This window comes from Hermetia illucens, chromosome 3, assembly GCF_905115235.1.
Source record: "Hermetia illucens chromosome 3, iHerIll2.2.curated.20191125, whole genome shotgun sequence".
In the NCBI taxonomy this organism is placed as follows: domain Eukaryota; kingdom Metazoa; phylum Arthropoda; class Insecta; order Diptera; family Stratiomyidae; genus Hermetia; species Hermetia illucens.
The window spans coordinates 153481547-153498013 of NC_051851.1; the positions used below are offsets into that span (position 1 = coordinate 153481547).

The 16467-nt window shown below is 44.6% G+C and overlaps 1 protein-coding gene across 3 annotated transcripts in view; it reads left to right on the plus strand.

The window, feature by feature from the left end:
- Positions 1-34: 34 nt before the first annotated feature.
- The window catches only part of LOC119653225 (probable phospholipid-transporting ATPase IIA), a 30129-nt gene continuing 13696 nt past the window's right edge, over positions 35-16467 (plus strand). For 2 of the 3 annotated variants that reach the window (XM_038057805.1, XM_038057806.1), the window contains exon 1: positions 35-847. In XM_038057805.1, coding sequence (XP_037913733.1) covers positions 612-847 — 236 coding nt within the window. In that variant the 5' untranslated portion in view covers positions 35-611. Of the gene's footprint in view, positions 848-11281; positions 11603-16467 lie in introns of those variants that run through there. The other variant, XM_038057807.1, reaches the window with a different exon arrangement.

Consider the following 16467-nt stretch of genomic DNA (forward strand, 5'->3'; position numbering starts at 1 on the left):
CACATTTTGACATTCCATCACCAATTTCCCTAGCATTCTGCTCGCTCTCTGTCAAGTTTCTGACAATTGGAAATCATCGAACTCCGTCTGCCGTCGCGAGCAGCTATGAAAGCACAAATTCCTGACATTCTCGTCACTTTTCATTAGTAAAACTCCATTGATTCCTCAATTTTGTATTTAAATCCTGTAAAGTGTTTGCTCAATTTTTCGGTGCGTCAGCGGCAATAAATCGCCTCGATCTCGTTGTGCGTGAAATTCAATAATGTTCTCGGCGAGCCCGTGGCAAACCGACTCCTGGACAACTTTATCAATTCTCCCGGACACAGGGGCAGTTTTTAATTGATACGCTCGACCTAAGGCGAATCAATTAGCCAAGCAACGACAACAATTGGTGATGATCAACAACAACGAAACTAAACTGAGTGGCAAGCAAACAACTTGTTTTAGGAGCGGCACACGAACCAGCGACAGACCGCCGGCCCCGTCGTCGAGCGGGATCCCCTTGTTGATCCACTCACGGACGCTGACGAAATCGCCGACTCAGCGACGAACGAGTTGGCGGCAGCCCGTCGAATCCGGTCGCGGTTGGGAGGAATTCCGAGATTTCATCGATGATGGACATGCAATTGCGAGACTTTGAGATGAGCGACTCTGAGACTGAGTTGCTCATCAATCCCGCCGCAGTTGCTGCGGCCGCCGGACGTACAACGCGACTTCGCTTGCGGAACGAGAGAAATGGTGAACGTGTTCATTTACTGCCGCCCGACACAACCGGAATTTTATTTCCCAAGAATCGTCGACGTCGAAACTTCACGCTGGCGTCCTGCTGTCGAACGTTAATTTGCGGGTGAGTGCAAGCGATTGTTACAAAGTGGGTGGAAGGGACGTTTGTGAGTAGTCAGTACGCCGCCACGAAACATATTTCACGCTTTACTAGTCTTGCACTCGTTTTCCTTCCTTTGCTGTTCGCTATTTCCACCTCTATGACCGCTACGTGAACGTTTCCCAGTGCTTATCTGATTGCATTCGCTCCGTAATCGTGACCTGCTTTGGACGACCTCAAGCGTTGCAAAAATTCCATAAAAGCAAAATTTCCAAAACATTCATCCGGGGAAGTCTGGTGTCGTCACATGTGGGTCCGCCGTGCATACTTTGACACTTTCTTCGTCCCCTTTCTCCCCCATTTGTTGTTTGCCTTGGACTCTGATATTCAATGCGGTGGTTTTTGGGGGCGGCATTTCGACTTAGCAAAACTATCATCCCATTGGAATCGTGCTGTCTACGATGTTCTGAATGAAACAAAGTCTTTGAAACTGCAGAAATGTGAAATCCGAAACTGGTCATGCTATCACTCCCAGTTCCAGTGAAAAACCTAAAAAACCAACGTATTGACTGAGCAAATTATCAGTTCAAGTTGATTGTGTGGAAATAGGCATTGAAATACCTTCTAGATCGGTGTCTAGAACGCCAGGGGGGAGATCAGTGTGAGCAAACAAAAGATTACTTTCGTGTTCGTGCTACAAATCAAAATATTATGAAACTATTAACACCGAGATATCGCAAGGGTTCGGAAATCTTCTAACTTCTCCCAACGGATTGAAGCTTCAGTCGTGAACTTTGTGTTTCTTAGTAAATTTCTGGTTCCAATTTTCCCACAAATCAACAAAGTGGAATTGTCTTCTAACTAAAATGTTCAGCTTTTTCTTTTCCATCTTCTCTCGAATTCGAGCGATTTCGACATTGTTTGAGGTCGTTTTTTGTATCCCCTAAAATCATCTCCATCTAACCGGTGTTCAGTAAAGACCGTGTTGACTTTTACAATATCAGGCATTGTACATTGTTTTCATGCTGCGTCGGACTCTACTCCTCATGTTTCGCCCAATTTTGTTGCCACCACTTCACTTTGTATCGGTCGAGGAAGTGTTTTTGCTCTTGTGCGTGCTTGTTTTTGGCTCACAAACAGCTGCGAAATCAAAGCGGGAAAGTGAGAATTGGCTTCTTTATGTTAGTGACGGTTATGGTCTTGTATTGAAGAAGTCGGAAATTATGCAGTTTCGGTTCATGTATATTTATAGACTAACAATTTTCAAGGTATCCGATTAGATATCGTTGCTAACTCGGAACAAGTTGGAAGCCGAAACTGGGCTTTCTGCTTCTGTCATGATAGGTTTTGTGATTTTTTCTATGTTAAGATTTTTAGGTGCACGATTGTGTCATTTGTACGGGACCACATTCATTCATATATGATTTTTAAGGTTTTGTGTAAAACAAAACCTTATTAAAATTGATTCACTGTCTGTTTGTCTGTCACACACACTTTTCTCCAAAACGGCTAAACTGATCCGAACGAAATTTGGCGGATAGATGGGAACTAACTATGTGACACGGAGCTGTCATGCACTCGTCGCTCCTCACATCTTTTTCTTCAGCCTTTGTTCCGTTCACAAGCGGGGTCGGCTCGTCTTGATCGGTCTCGCCACTTGATTCTATCAAATGCCTGATCTGGATGCAATCGCCAGGCTTTTAAATCTCCATCCATCATTTTGGTTGCTTAACATCGACTTCCATGTTCCTACCAATCTTGGCTAGTGAATTCTTGTTACTGTGGATTACGTGACCATATCATGATAGACGCCTCTCTCGCAGTTTTTCCACGATCAGTGCAACCCCATTCGATCGCGGATATCCTCATTTCGGATGTGATCAAAACGTGTCCGTTTCGGCCCGCCTTTTGGTCGTTTATCATCGACTTTGATGCTCAGACCAATCTTGGGAAGCGAATTCTCATTAGCACGAATTGCTTTATCATACTATCGAAGACGCCTCTCTCGCAATTTTTCCAGGATCGGTGCAACCCCATAACGATCGCGGATATCCTCATTTCGGATGTGATCAAAACGTGTCACGCCACTAGTCGAACGCAATATTTTCGTCTCCATTACCACAAGACGACGTTCACTGTCTTTTATAGTCGGCCAACACTCAGAACCATAGAGAGCGATAGGACGGACGACATTGCGGTAAATTTTAGATTTGAGACGTTCGTTGATGTGACGATTACAAAGAACACCTGTTGTGGAACGCCACTTCATTCAAGTTGCGTTAATACGTGAAGCAGTTTCATAACGCAGTTATTCATTGATAGCATTGATCCGAGATATTTAAATTGCTCAGTTTTGGGTAGGTCACTGCCGCTGATAGTGATTGTGCCTGTTTCGTGAGGATCAGTCGAAAAAATTCAGTTTTATTCATATTCAATCTGAGTCCGTGTTGCATGAGGCGATCATTCAATCTTTGGACAAGTTGCTCGAAATTATTTTTGTTATTAGACGCTAGGAAAACATCATCTGCATAAAGCATTGTATAGTATAGTATGTAATGTGTGACGGTGTCCATAACAAAAACAAACAGGAGTGGTGAGAGGGCGCTTCCTTGATAAATACTTTACTTTTTGGATCGTGGTAGACCAATTGAATCCAGCGCACGAGTTCTTCTGCCACTAAGGGTTGTCGTAGAGCATACCAGATGAGTTCGTGTGGCACACGGTCAAACGCTTTCTCTAGATCCAGAAATGGAATGTAAAGAGGGCGATGCTTCTCACGGTGTTTCTCGAAGAGTAATCGCGTAGCGTGTATTGCGTCAGTAGTTCCGCAGTTCTTGACAAATCTAGCTTGACTCACGGTTTTTTCAACGATTTCGCGAATACGGTTGTCAAGAATGCTTTCAAAAATCTTCATGGTATTAGAAATTAACCGGATCGGACGGTAATTTGAACATTCTGCTGGACTACCTTTCTTTTTAAGGTTTTGTGTAAAAACAAAACCGTATTAAAATCGTCTTATTATTCTGAGAAACTATCCGGCCGAAAAATCTGAAAAAAAACAGGAGGCTGCCACTATATGGTGCCTAGGCTCCGAAATACCCTCCGTTCCGATACCTGTTCAAATAAAGTTAATAATAGTACACTACTATAATTTTTAGTAATTGACGGGAAAACCCCCCTTAAGTTCACCCTAGAATCACAAAGCAGCAATATCGCATTATTGCTAACAAAGTTATACTAGCTCAAAGCTGTTGCTTCTGTGCAAATTCAAGACTATGAATGTCAATATCACTTGAAAGTGGATATTTTTACATAATATATGAATATATTACGTGCTACATACTAATGGGACAAATGCAGTCAAATCTCTTTATAAAAGAAATACACAAAACCTTTCATACCTGAAGCGTCTAGCTTCCGGTTTCCCGACTTGTTTCATATTGGAACTGTGGTACTTTCTTGCTAGTCAGATGGTGTTCTATTATAGCTTCCTGAATAACCCGATTAAAGAATTCACTGAGACACAGTGTTGGGTCCCAGCTTTTCGCTTTCCAGAGCTCAGATACATTGTCGTCAGGTCCTGCTGCTTTCCTCGATTTCATTCGTTTTATTGCCTCATCGACTTCAGTTGCGATGATAGGTGGAACTGCTCCAAATGTCGGCAATGATTGTGGAAGTGGAGTATGAGCAGATTCTTCAGTTGAAATCTGCTCGAAATATTTTCACCATCTATCCGTCGCGGCTTGACAGTTGATAAGCAAAATACACTTTGTTATCCTGTGTGCGTTCGTTTCGGTTTTTGGCAAGTCGATACCGATCTCTCTTGTCATCCCAAGGATCCAGTTCATCGTAAAGATTTTTCTAATGGGATGCGTGACAGCGATCGTTTTCTTTGCGTCCCGGTTAACATTCTTATAAATTTACCGATTACGAGCGTTTTATCGTCGAGAAACTTGTGGTAGAGGCGCTTCTTTTCACGGACCTTCATTTCGACATCGTCAGTCCAAAGCCAAGGATCACGGTTGCAGAGGCCGGTTTGTGGACCGTGTTTTTCATTTGGTTCCACGATTCTTCCACATTCGTAATGGTTGGTAATCGTGTTAGTGAGATCATTTCTTCTTTGTTCTCACGAAATTGCCACCATTTAATGCGCGGCAGGCCAGTGCGTTCCTCACGCTGTTTTATCGGTGGCTTAATTCGTAGGAGGGCAATCAACGGCTGATGTTGAGGTGCGATTCATAGGGAACGGCTTTGCAATCAGTGACAGTGGTAAAATGTCGGCGTCTTATGAGAATATAGTCGATTCGCGTTTTACTGTTCCCCTTCATTGTTCGCTCTGAATCCCTTTCTCCCATGGCACCTGTTACCGTCTGTCTTTTCACTCCCATGCCCATTAAGTTCGCCGGCAATGGTAGTATAGTCGTCAGCAGGCATGTGACAAGTCTTTTCATAGAGAAGTTGCCAGAAGGCATTTTTCTCGGCATCAGATCGGTGCGTACGCGGTGATGAAGTGAATAGTGCGATCAGCGTTCGCGGTCAATGTCATAGCTTTAGACCCGGGTTACTTGTAGAGCACAGATATCAATGCGCCTTTTTCGGCTCTTATGGGTGCCTCCTTATGTCCAGCTGAGATGAGTTTGAGGAGATGATTTTCGGATTCTTTGCGATGCTTGGTGATGGTGGTAGGTTCAGGTTGTCAGTCATAATGGATGACTAGAGGGAATAAAATACTATATGTAATCATATAAGAGACGTTAAAGTTTCTGGATAGGAACTGATCACGTATTGGGGTTCAACAGGGCGGGAGGCGTAATATTCTTGTAACTTACAATTATTATTTGAATTACGTTATTCGCAAAGTAGATGGAAATGAAAATAATTACATCCATTGCGATCGAGTTAATACAGATAAAAATGTTGCACTTTTGGGATTGTTTTTGAGCATTATTTAAATTTTTAGGATGATCTAATTTGGTCGATTTGAGCTAATGCTAATGCCGACTCGGAACGCATAACAATGCCTGGTGCATTGGCACGATTCGCGTGTTAAAAACGCGTGTTGAACGGAATATAAAAAATATGCTATTTATAATTTAATAGTAAATAATCATGGACTAAAGTTAGGTTAGGTTTAAGCCAACTCATCGACGGCAGGAAATTGTAAATGCGATAAATTTCAACAATATTCTTTGATAGTTTATATTTTTAAAAGTAAAATATAAAATTTTCAAGATTGCATCTCAAATAGTTGCTGTTAGTTACAGTCTTCTAAGGGCCGTTGCTTATAAATGTGCGATATCTGAGGGATCGTTCTTAATTTATTAGTGGAGTCACGAAAAAATGGAATCGATGATCGAGCAGCGTTATGCGATAAAGTTTTATGCTAAACTGAAAAAAATATCCTGAGGAAACAACAAAATGTTTCGCGACGCTAATGAGGAATCTGCTCTACTCACAAGTTTCGAGATGGTTAAGGGCCTTTAAAGGGGGGCCGGGAATAGGTTCACGGCGAACAACGCTCTGGGCGGCCGTCAACGAGCAACATCGAAAACAATGTGGCTTGTGTTGAACAATTGTTGGACTCTGACCGTCGATTGAGTAACAAGATGGTTGCCAATGAACTGAACTTGTCACCTACTATTATGTTTCGCATTGTTATCGAAGATTTATCAATGTGGAAAGTTTGCGCCAAGTTCGTGCGTGGTCATCTAATAGATGACCAAACAAGCGGAAATTTCAAGTGAACTTTTGCAACATCTTGAAATTGAATCGGATATTTTGGACGATGTCATCATTGATTATGAAACCTGGGTTTTTCAATACAACCCAGAGGCAAAACCTGAAAGCTTTGAGTGGCACACCGAACAGTCCCCCAAGCCGAAAAAGGCAAAAATTTGCAAATCACAAGGGAAAACAATATCTGTTGTCTTTTAAGATTGTAAAGAAGCCGTCCATAAGCAGTTTGTTCCACAAGAGCAGGCAATTAACGCTGTCTATTACGTGGAAGTGCTGGAAAGACTCCGAAAAAAGGTCATCAGGACCAGAAAAGACATCTCCGATACCTGGAAACTCCGCGAGTTCCTGGTAAGCCAAAGTCGTGGAACTTGGTCGAATGGCACCGGATTTGAAAAGAGAGGCAACCAGAACCGGGCTGAAGATAAACACCAACAAAACTAAGGTTCTTACTATGACGAGTTGTGGCACTCTTCTGATCGGCATTATCGGCATTGAAGGTGTCGGTCAATGTGTCTACCATCATTGCTTTTTTTTGCCAACGACGGCACCTATCTTGATTTCACCAGCGTGAAACCACCAAACCCTAACTATGCTGAACCTAGTTGGCAGCATGAGGGATGAAATTTTTGTATTCATTTATGACTCTAAAAACTTCGCAAATTGTCAGAAGATATACAATAATTTGCTTCTGAAAGTGGTCCTACAGTTATGGAACGTTTGAATTTTCGATGAATATTACTGTCCCTTTATTATTATTTATTATTATTTATTGGTTAAATCTTATAGAATAGCACGGACAAGGGTTCTATTTACCTTAAAATACAGCAAAAGGTTAAACAAGCCATATCGGAACTGAAGCTTTAGTTCATTTTGTAGCCATATGTCTCAAGTTTTTTAAATTACATATATTAGCTTTTTTACAGTTTGTAATTTATCATGACAATAGCAACCGGTCCTCTTCTTCAATGACGTGACAGGTCAAAACGGGCCTTTGCCTCCAGGATAAACTTCCGCTAGCCATCTCGAACTTCGATCGCGTCCTCTAGTTGGGAAATTTCAGCAGCTTTTTACTAGCCTCGCACACTGAGTCCTCCAACCGTTTGCGTGTCTTTCCTGCCACCACCGTTGCTGCTGGGTCGTTATAGAACTGGTACTACTCATGGTTGCATCTAGTTCGCCAGTCAGCTCCATCTCTTAATGGTCCAAGTATTCAACGTAGAACTTTACGTTTTAATGTATTGATGGAGTTCTCTAACGCGAGAGTCCATGCTTCACAGCCGTACAGCAGCACAGCCCGTAGTATGGTCTTGTAGATTCGGGGCTCAGTTTTCCTGTGCGTCCTTTAACTTTTCATTGTTCATAGGACTGAATAGTACGATTTGTTAGACATCATTATTCGTCTCTGAACTTCGTCCTTTTCATTACCATTCCTCACTTTGTTTACTCCTAGATGCACAAAGTTGTTCATATTTTCAAAATTAAATTCGCCCATTGTCAGGTTTTGTCGTATTGGCGACCGCCTTAATGAATGGGTCGTGAATTTTGTTTTCTTTTCATAATACTTCCTTGTCGTCAGCGAATCCCGCTATTTGCGAAGATTCGCAGAGCAATGTTCCTGTGGTACCTAACTCCAGTTTGTGGATAACATATTCAAGAACTAGGTTAAAAAAATGAGGCGAGTCCATCTTCTCGCTTTAATTGGCAGTCCATTTCGAAGCACTCCTTTGGCTCAGGAAGCACTTTTACATGGGATACAGTCTTGGCCATCTTCAATTCAGTCATTCGTACCATCCGATCTCGAGCTGGAAGAAATGCTCTCCCCGCTCGAGAACACGGTACGGGCCTTCGTATGGAGGCTGCAGCGGCTTCCGGACAGTATTCGTCCTGGCCAGGACGTGCGTGTGGACTCAAATTGCATACCCTGGTCAATGATGATCACTGCAGGGGCGCCAAAGCGAGGGATCCACACTCCACAGAGGGCTTCGGCATTGCCTCAGGCCACCACCTAAACCTGTCGATGATTGTAAGGCAATACTTGTAACCGTGCGATTCTCGCAAAGGGCCTACGATGTCGAGGTGTATGGTGTGGAACCGCTTGGTGGTGCAGGGGTTGTGCATTTCTTTTCTTACATGCCTGGTGGCCTTACATTTTTGGCATGCGATGCACTCTCTGGCCCAGGAGTTGACGTCCTTATTCATGGAGGGCCAGAAGTATTTCTCGGTGACTAACCGATTTGACGTCCTGATGCCTGGATGCGCTACGTCGAATGTTCGGAGCAGAGAGAGATGTTCGAGCCGAAGATGGGCCTCCCGAAATTTATATTTGGGGTTGGATTTGAACTTGAAGTACGCGGCGAGCAGTTCTCGATCGTAGATGCTGTATTTCCGTTGAACGGAGTTAAACTGTCTGGAGAAGAAGCCTTGGTTCACCTTTTGGTGAAGAGCACCACCTACTGCGATGTCAGAAGCATCACCAAAAACGGTTAGGGGTGCATCTTGTCGAGGAAATGCCAAGAGTGTAGCAACAGCCAGTTGCTGTCGGGATTTATGGAACGCGCGGACAGCCTCTTCAGACCACACAATCTCTCCGTGTGTCCTTTATTTTGGGGGTAGACAAGTACACGTTCAAAACGGACTGGTGTTGGGCGAACCTCCACAAATTCTTCACGGTTTTCGGAACCGGAAAGCTTGAGATCGCTTGCACCTTGTATGGGTCGGGTGTATTCCGTCAGGGGAAATGAAGTGACTGAGGAATTTCACCTGTGACTGGAGGAACTTGCATTTCTCAACGTTTAGGATTAAACCGGCCTCAATGAGACGTTGAAAAATGCACTCGAGATGGGCTAAGTGCTCAGACCACAGGGGCGCCTGTTGCATAAACTGTGCAAACACTTTCCGTACAATAGCCAGCTTCTGGGGAGGTAGGGGACGCAACTCCGAGAAGATCGAGAAGATAGGGGAACCAGTAGTGTTAATGTGGTGCAGCACATTGTGCTTCACTGGTTTGGAGGGACTACATTCGGTAGTAATCTGGCTGAATTTTTGGAAGAATGCCCGAACACGAAAGTCAGTAATGTCCTCCAACAGTACGGAAAGATTGTTGTTAGGAAGAGATGAGATTTGGCCTGACGAATTAAGGTTGGTTGTGGAGTCTATAAGGGAGTGTCCACCAGCAACCCATAGTGACACAAGAAGTCTGCGCCTAAAATGGGGAAGCTGACATCCGCCAGGATGAATAGCCACGAAAACGTCTTACCCAAGCCAAGACTCACATCCGCTTGCCTATACCTGTATGTGTTAATTCGGGAGGAATTTGCTGTCGCAAGTTTTAACGGTTGAGGAAATAGTCGATGGTGCCGGGGTGCGGGAAGAATCGAAACCAGTATCTACAAGATAACTGCGCCTGCTGAGAGGGTCATAAATTGTTAGGGCACGTGGCGCTGCATTCTGAGTGGCCGTCGCCAAGACCCCCCGCGGACCTAGTTTTTTAGGGTAGGCGCGAATTTACGCGGGATCGTACATTTGGTGGCTTTTTGGACGAATTTGCGATGGTACCAACAAATACTTCGGTCCGTAGGTTGTCCTGACGATCTGCTACCCGATCGCTCTTTTCGAGCATAAGGCCGCGAGCGAGTTCGCCACCTGGCAGCCGAACATACTGGCCACTAGCGCGGCTATTTCACGCTTCAGCTCGCCAACTTCATCAGAAGGCTGCTGACGGGCCGCTAGTGTTGGACGCGCGTGCACCTTATCGGCTGCAGCTGCCAGCGGATCCAAAGAACGGGAGACGCAGGCGAGGACCACCTGGGTGCAGTCCGGGAGTCGTCGCAGCCAGAGTGATTTCAACAAGTCGTCGTCGATCTTGCTCCCATCCAATTGCCTCATTACGCAAAGCAATTGGCTGGGAGTTCGATCGCCCAATGTAAAACCTACCAACAAGTGATCCAGCTTAATTGAATCACTTACCGACAGGCGTTTGATCAACTCGGTCTTTAACAGTGTGTAGGAGGCCGGTTTAACAATGTCGGCTACCAGGAGGATGGACTCCTCATCCAGACCTACAACCGCGTGATTAAATTTAGTCGCGCTTAAAAAAGGACAAACCACAGTTCCGGATTCCGTCGCCAAAATGGAGATACGCGCACAGAGAGGGCGGCCACCTGAGGTTCCGATGGGCGGATGCGTAGACCAAAATGAAAAGAACTCGCCACACTATCATACGCTTGAAGGAAGCCGACTAAGAGCTGATGCACATCTTTTTTTGATATCGTCGGGGTTACCTATCTATAGCCTCGTACAAAATCTTTCACCGCGCCCTATTTTTCGTGTCGTTGTTAAGTTTTAATATTCCTTCAATATTCTATTTCCGCTGTTTTTTCCTGCACATCCGGTTTGCTATTCGCCTGAGCTCGACATAAGTTTCTCGTTTTCCCCTTGTAGGTCGTTCTATGTATTTACGGTAAACATTGTTCTTTTCATTGATTGTATTGCTGAGAAACGAACGCTAGCTTCAAGTTTATTTTTTTCATATGCATAGTTTCTAGCCCTCACATTTCTCTGCAAATTCAAATTACACACTCACCACACTGGGTGTCAAGTAGCAAATTTGAATGGTCAAACCGTCAAACTTGTCATCGTCTCTTCTTTCTCTTCGACTTTCGTCACCTCGAAAATTCCATACTAACAAACGTCAAACTCTCTTATACGCCGAACACCGAGCGAAAATCCCGACAGATGATTAATCTCTTCCCAACGTTTGACACCTTGTTTTTGTCTCGTCGCGTTTCATGTCTACAGAACGAAATGTAGACAATTTTCCTGTGGTTTTAAGCAGCCAACAAACAGTGTCGTGAAATTATTCAAAGTTTCAGTTTGCGCGTGAAAAATTACGTGAAAGTGTGTTGGACTACGAGAGATCTGTGCCCAGTCGCGCACCGACTCAACAACAATGGACGATACTTCGCAAAGTAGTCCGACAACGCCAATCGCCAAGGAAAACATTCCATTAATCAATAAGCCGCGACGTCGCTGGTATTTCTTCAGGTGAATTTTGTTGTGGAGTTTACGGCGGTGGTTCGAGATGTTCTATTGATTTTCGAAACGGCTGGTGGCAGCTGTGAAATGTTTCATTGAATTGCGTCTTGATGGAGACTTGTCTGTGCTCCCTCGCCGTCTTGTGGGTCCCCTTTATCGATTTTTTTCTTCTTCTGTTTGCAAAAGATGTGAATCATATCAAGAAAGTTGGTGTGGGATTGCAGATATGGCATGTTTTGACCTCATAGTTGTTCGAAACTAGTCAGAAGCAGATAACGTGGTTGGGGTGTGATGGAAACAACAACCCCCGGAATCGAGGAACTGCATGAAATGTGCTTTAAATAGTGCCCGAGGTAGCTGCTGGCTATCAACCTGGTTTGGCATTTGACCTATTTGACATCATATGTAACTCAGCCCCTGCATCGGAAAACGTCTACTTTTCTGATGTACACTTAGCAGTAATTATGACGCATTTTCCACGATAACTAGGAGAAAACGTTCAATTTTCATCGGGAAAGGAGTAATTAAAGCCCATTAAGTTAGCATGTTTCAATGGCAAATTAAAGTTGTTAAAATATTTCTAAAAATACTTTAAACATTTGAATAAGACTCAGTTCTTGATCCCAAGAGGCTTCGCTTTCTTTATCTTTCTGTGGTCAGCAAATGCACTACATTGCTCAGTTCGTGAAAATGTCGTAAGTTTTTCTTTTTTTTTTGTGATCTCGTAATGAACATGAGTTACTTCTTTTGAAAATAGTATTATAATTTTCACATTTGAATGTCCGTTAGAAAGAAAGTGCCTAAGTTCCGAAGACGCACCATGATCCATCACCAAAGGGGGGCTTCGAAATAACGTCGCTGGAAAACATCTCCATATATTGGTTTATCATGACTCGGTAGGCAGCAGTGGCCACTCCGAGGAGCCCAATTAGCGCTGTGGTGCGCCGTGATGATACCACAAACTCCTAAGCTCGTGACTGCTGTTAATGGAGCAGAGAGTCAGAGTCTAGCCGGCTCGGATCTTCAGAGCCAGCCCGTAGCATTCACGAAGGAAAACAGCTCTGCTACCCTGAAGCCAGAAATCTCTCTGAGGTCCCTAAAGAACGGTTTACCCAGTGTCTGTAGCCTGACTCTAGCTAGAGCTAGGCAATCGCAGAGAAAATGCATGAGGGTCTCCCTTCCTTCTCCGCAGCTTCGACAATGCGAATTGTAGGATATGAAGAGCCTGTCAGAACGGTCCCCTATGGACCAGTGTCCCGTGCAGACCGCCGTAATCTTGAATGCATTTGCACGCGTCTGGCACAGGAGCTCTCGTGATCGGGCTATGTTATAAGCGGACCAAATTCTCCTTGATTTGGCACAGCTCGTAAGCCTTCGCCATTTTAGGTCCGCGGCTGCTAGGTAGTGCGAGTAGACTCGGCCCCCGACAGCCGCCAACGAAACACCGACTATTCACCCTCTATGTTCCTATGGTCGGAAACCCAGAAGAGGGTGACCTTGAACGTGCCGCCCAGGCGGTTCAGCGCGTCTCGGCACAGTCCCACCAGCCTGAAAGATGTCGTCGCTGAGTACAAGGCCTTGATGGCCGCTTGGCTGTCGGTCACAAGGGCTATGTTACGCTTGGGGCACGAATCTCGCTCCAGCCATCGACAGACTTCAGACAGAGAAAACCCTTGCGCCGACTCCACAGGCCATCTTTGATCCGTCGGTAAAGAATACCGAGTCATAACCTTGCAACACGCCGCCGATCTTCAACTTTGCCCTGGTCGGAAAGTCCACAGCAAAGTTTCTCGTGAAGTCCAGCTTGCGTGTGGCATAGTCCGTGTGGAATGCCCAGATTTCCCGAGGTACTTCGTCTAGGATGTTGCTGTGGCCGGAGGACTTCGCTGCCCAGCATCCGAACTCACGTAGTCTGACGGCACTGCACGCTGCAACGTATTTAATCTGGAGGTCTAGGAGGAGGAGATGCAGGACTACATTGAGAGCATCTGCCGGGCAGGACTGTAGAACCCCAGTAGCACCTGCACACGCGGTTCTTTGAATTATATTAAGCTTCATTCTATTGTATTTTTTTCTCAAAGCCTGCTACCATACAATAGAGCCATACGTTAGGATCGGACGCACTACAGCGGTGTACATCCAGAGAACCATCCTCGGCCGGAGACCCCATTTCTTTGCAAAGGTCCTCTTGCAGACATAGAAGGCTATACAGGTCTTCTTAACCCTCAGTTCTATGTTCAATCTCCAAATTAGCTTTGCATCCAGGATTACACCCAGATACTTTACATTAGAGGAAAGAACCAATCTTTGTTCATTCAGCCGTGATAGATGGATTCAGGTATCCTTGGCTTGGTGGTGAATAGCATCAGTTGCGATTTGGTTGGGCTTATGCTGAGTTCGCATCTTGCGGCCCACAGGCACACCTTTCGCAAAACGCCTTCAATAATGCCGCTCATAAACAGAAACATCCCTGACACAAATATCACCAAGTCGTCGGCATACGCCACCACCTTCACCCCGCTGCTGTCCAACGTACGCAAAATTTCGTTCATTACTATTAATCAGAGCGTCGGTGCCGGGCGTGCCTCTGTTCACAGCTCTGGTCAAGTGGTTGCCTCCCAGATCCGACTGGATTATCCTGGTACTTATCATGGATATAATCCAATGCGTGAGATACCCCTCCAATCCAATACCGGTCAAGGCTTCCTTGATGGCGTTGATACTAAAGTTGTTAAAAGCTCCCTCTATATCCAAGAAGGCAGCTAGGGTATACTGCGGCGATCGCTCAACCGTGCCAATTACCTCGTGGAGAGCGGTTTCTGTGATTTTCCTTTGAGGTAGGCATGCTGGAACTTAGAGAAAGGCGTTCTCTCTATAATCGTCCTAAAGTAAATGTCCAGGACGCGCTCTAGGATCTTCGGCACGAAAGGTTGATTGGTCGAAAGTTCTTCGCGGACTCATTACCGCGCCTGCCCGCTTTCGATATGAAAATCACTCGTGCGCGTCTCCAGGACTGTGGTAACGTATCATAAAGAGATGCAGCTCCGGTAAATCAAACCACGGCACAACCCTTTCCTGTTGCTTCTGTAAGATGACTGGCGTTATGCCATCTGGACCTGGAGATTTATATGCGGAAAAGCTGTTTATAGCCCGGCCGATCTTATCCTCGCGTAATTACCGATTTTATAGTCTCGCACAGCTGGGGTGGCCGCAAACGCTGCAGGCAAGGTTCTGACTCACAGTCGTCCTTGCTGGGGGGAAAGTGCGTTTGAACTCTGAGATTTCGCTAGAAGATTCCGTCCAGGAGCCTTCCGACTTTTTAAGAAGGACAGAATCTTACTGAGCCTCGCGGATTCACTGTTGCTTTCGATGTTCTGACAATAGTCCAACCAGCACCATGGCGGTCCTGATGGCCGACTTGTATTTCTTCAGGCAGTCCTTGTATGGCTGCCAGTATTTTTGCCCGTAACAGATGTTGAAGATTTCTCTGGTCAGCTTCCTGAGGCTGGAGAGATCTTCATTCTACCACGATGGCAGTGTTTTTTTGCTGTATTTAGTAGGGGACGAGACTTTAAAGGCGGTATCGAATGCCTTTTCCAGGGCCCCGACCTTTGACTCCAGTTCGTCTGTCGTTCCAATCTTGCCAATTTGCGCACCGGAGAGTTTGTTCTTAATTACTTGACCAAACTTTCTCCAGTCGATCCTGAATTTTGGTGTTTTTTCGCGGCTTCTTCAATGAATAAAAAAAACTACTGAATGAATCGCAATTATCCTAGTTTGCGGACCGTAGAAATATGTTCTGAATAAATCGTGAACATTTCAAAGAATTTGTTGTTGGATAGATTTTAGGCTATGGTGGCAGCAAATTTTCAATATGCGGTTTAGAGAAAAACGCATTTAAAAAGTAGAAGACGATTTTTAGCCATCAAACCTTTAGCTGACCATTAATCTGCTATGCCTAATCCATAAACCTTAGGTTTCTTAGAGAAACACATGTACAACCTTGGTTTCAATTCTTGTTCTTTTAGCGAAGTCATTCGGATCGATAAATACGCACTTTATTACGGCGATCGATATAAATCTGGCATGCGACTTATCACGTGTTTAACCTTTAATTTCCAAACGACTCCGAATATCAAAAAATCACTTTGCCCATATATTCTACACTATATCTTGATACAATTGATGCCAAAAAAAAATTCGCTTCCGCGGATCCGACACACGGGATGACCCCCTTAAGCTTACATGAATGAAATGATATGGGAACTGCTCCTCTAAACGAAAATAAATTTCCCTGTAGCAATTTCACCCTACTTCCTTGATTGCACTGTCATACGTCATTGTTAAGTCTTTGGTGCCTTGATCCGTCCTGGTTAGTTTTCCCCGTAGGAGAGTTTCGATCCTCTGTCCTCATCGCGGTTAGGTCCCTGTTCCATCAGAGTAAATTCCTTATGAGGTCTGTCTTAATCGAACAGCTCTAAGATTCCTATTTTTAAGTTTCCCACAAGTGTTTTCAGTCCTAATTCATTCCTGATATCACAGTCGACCGTGATCATGTGCTATTACTTAGTTGCTTTATAAGCATCATCTCAATCTGTTTCCTTGTGATTCTTTATATTCTATCTATTTCGAAATTGTTCTCGACGTCCAGTCTGATTATTTTATGATCCGACATAGAGGATTCCTCTGAAACTCAACACTTCCTAGTTAGTCCATTCATAAGAGTAGTTTCTATTGTCTAGGCCTCTGTGCCTGGTGCTAACTATGAATGATTGCGATTTTGTTGGACTTCCGCAACAGCACACTGTCGGACTACTAACTAAACACCTGTCATCAGAGAACTAGCCTGAAACCGTTTGACACATTACTACGGG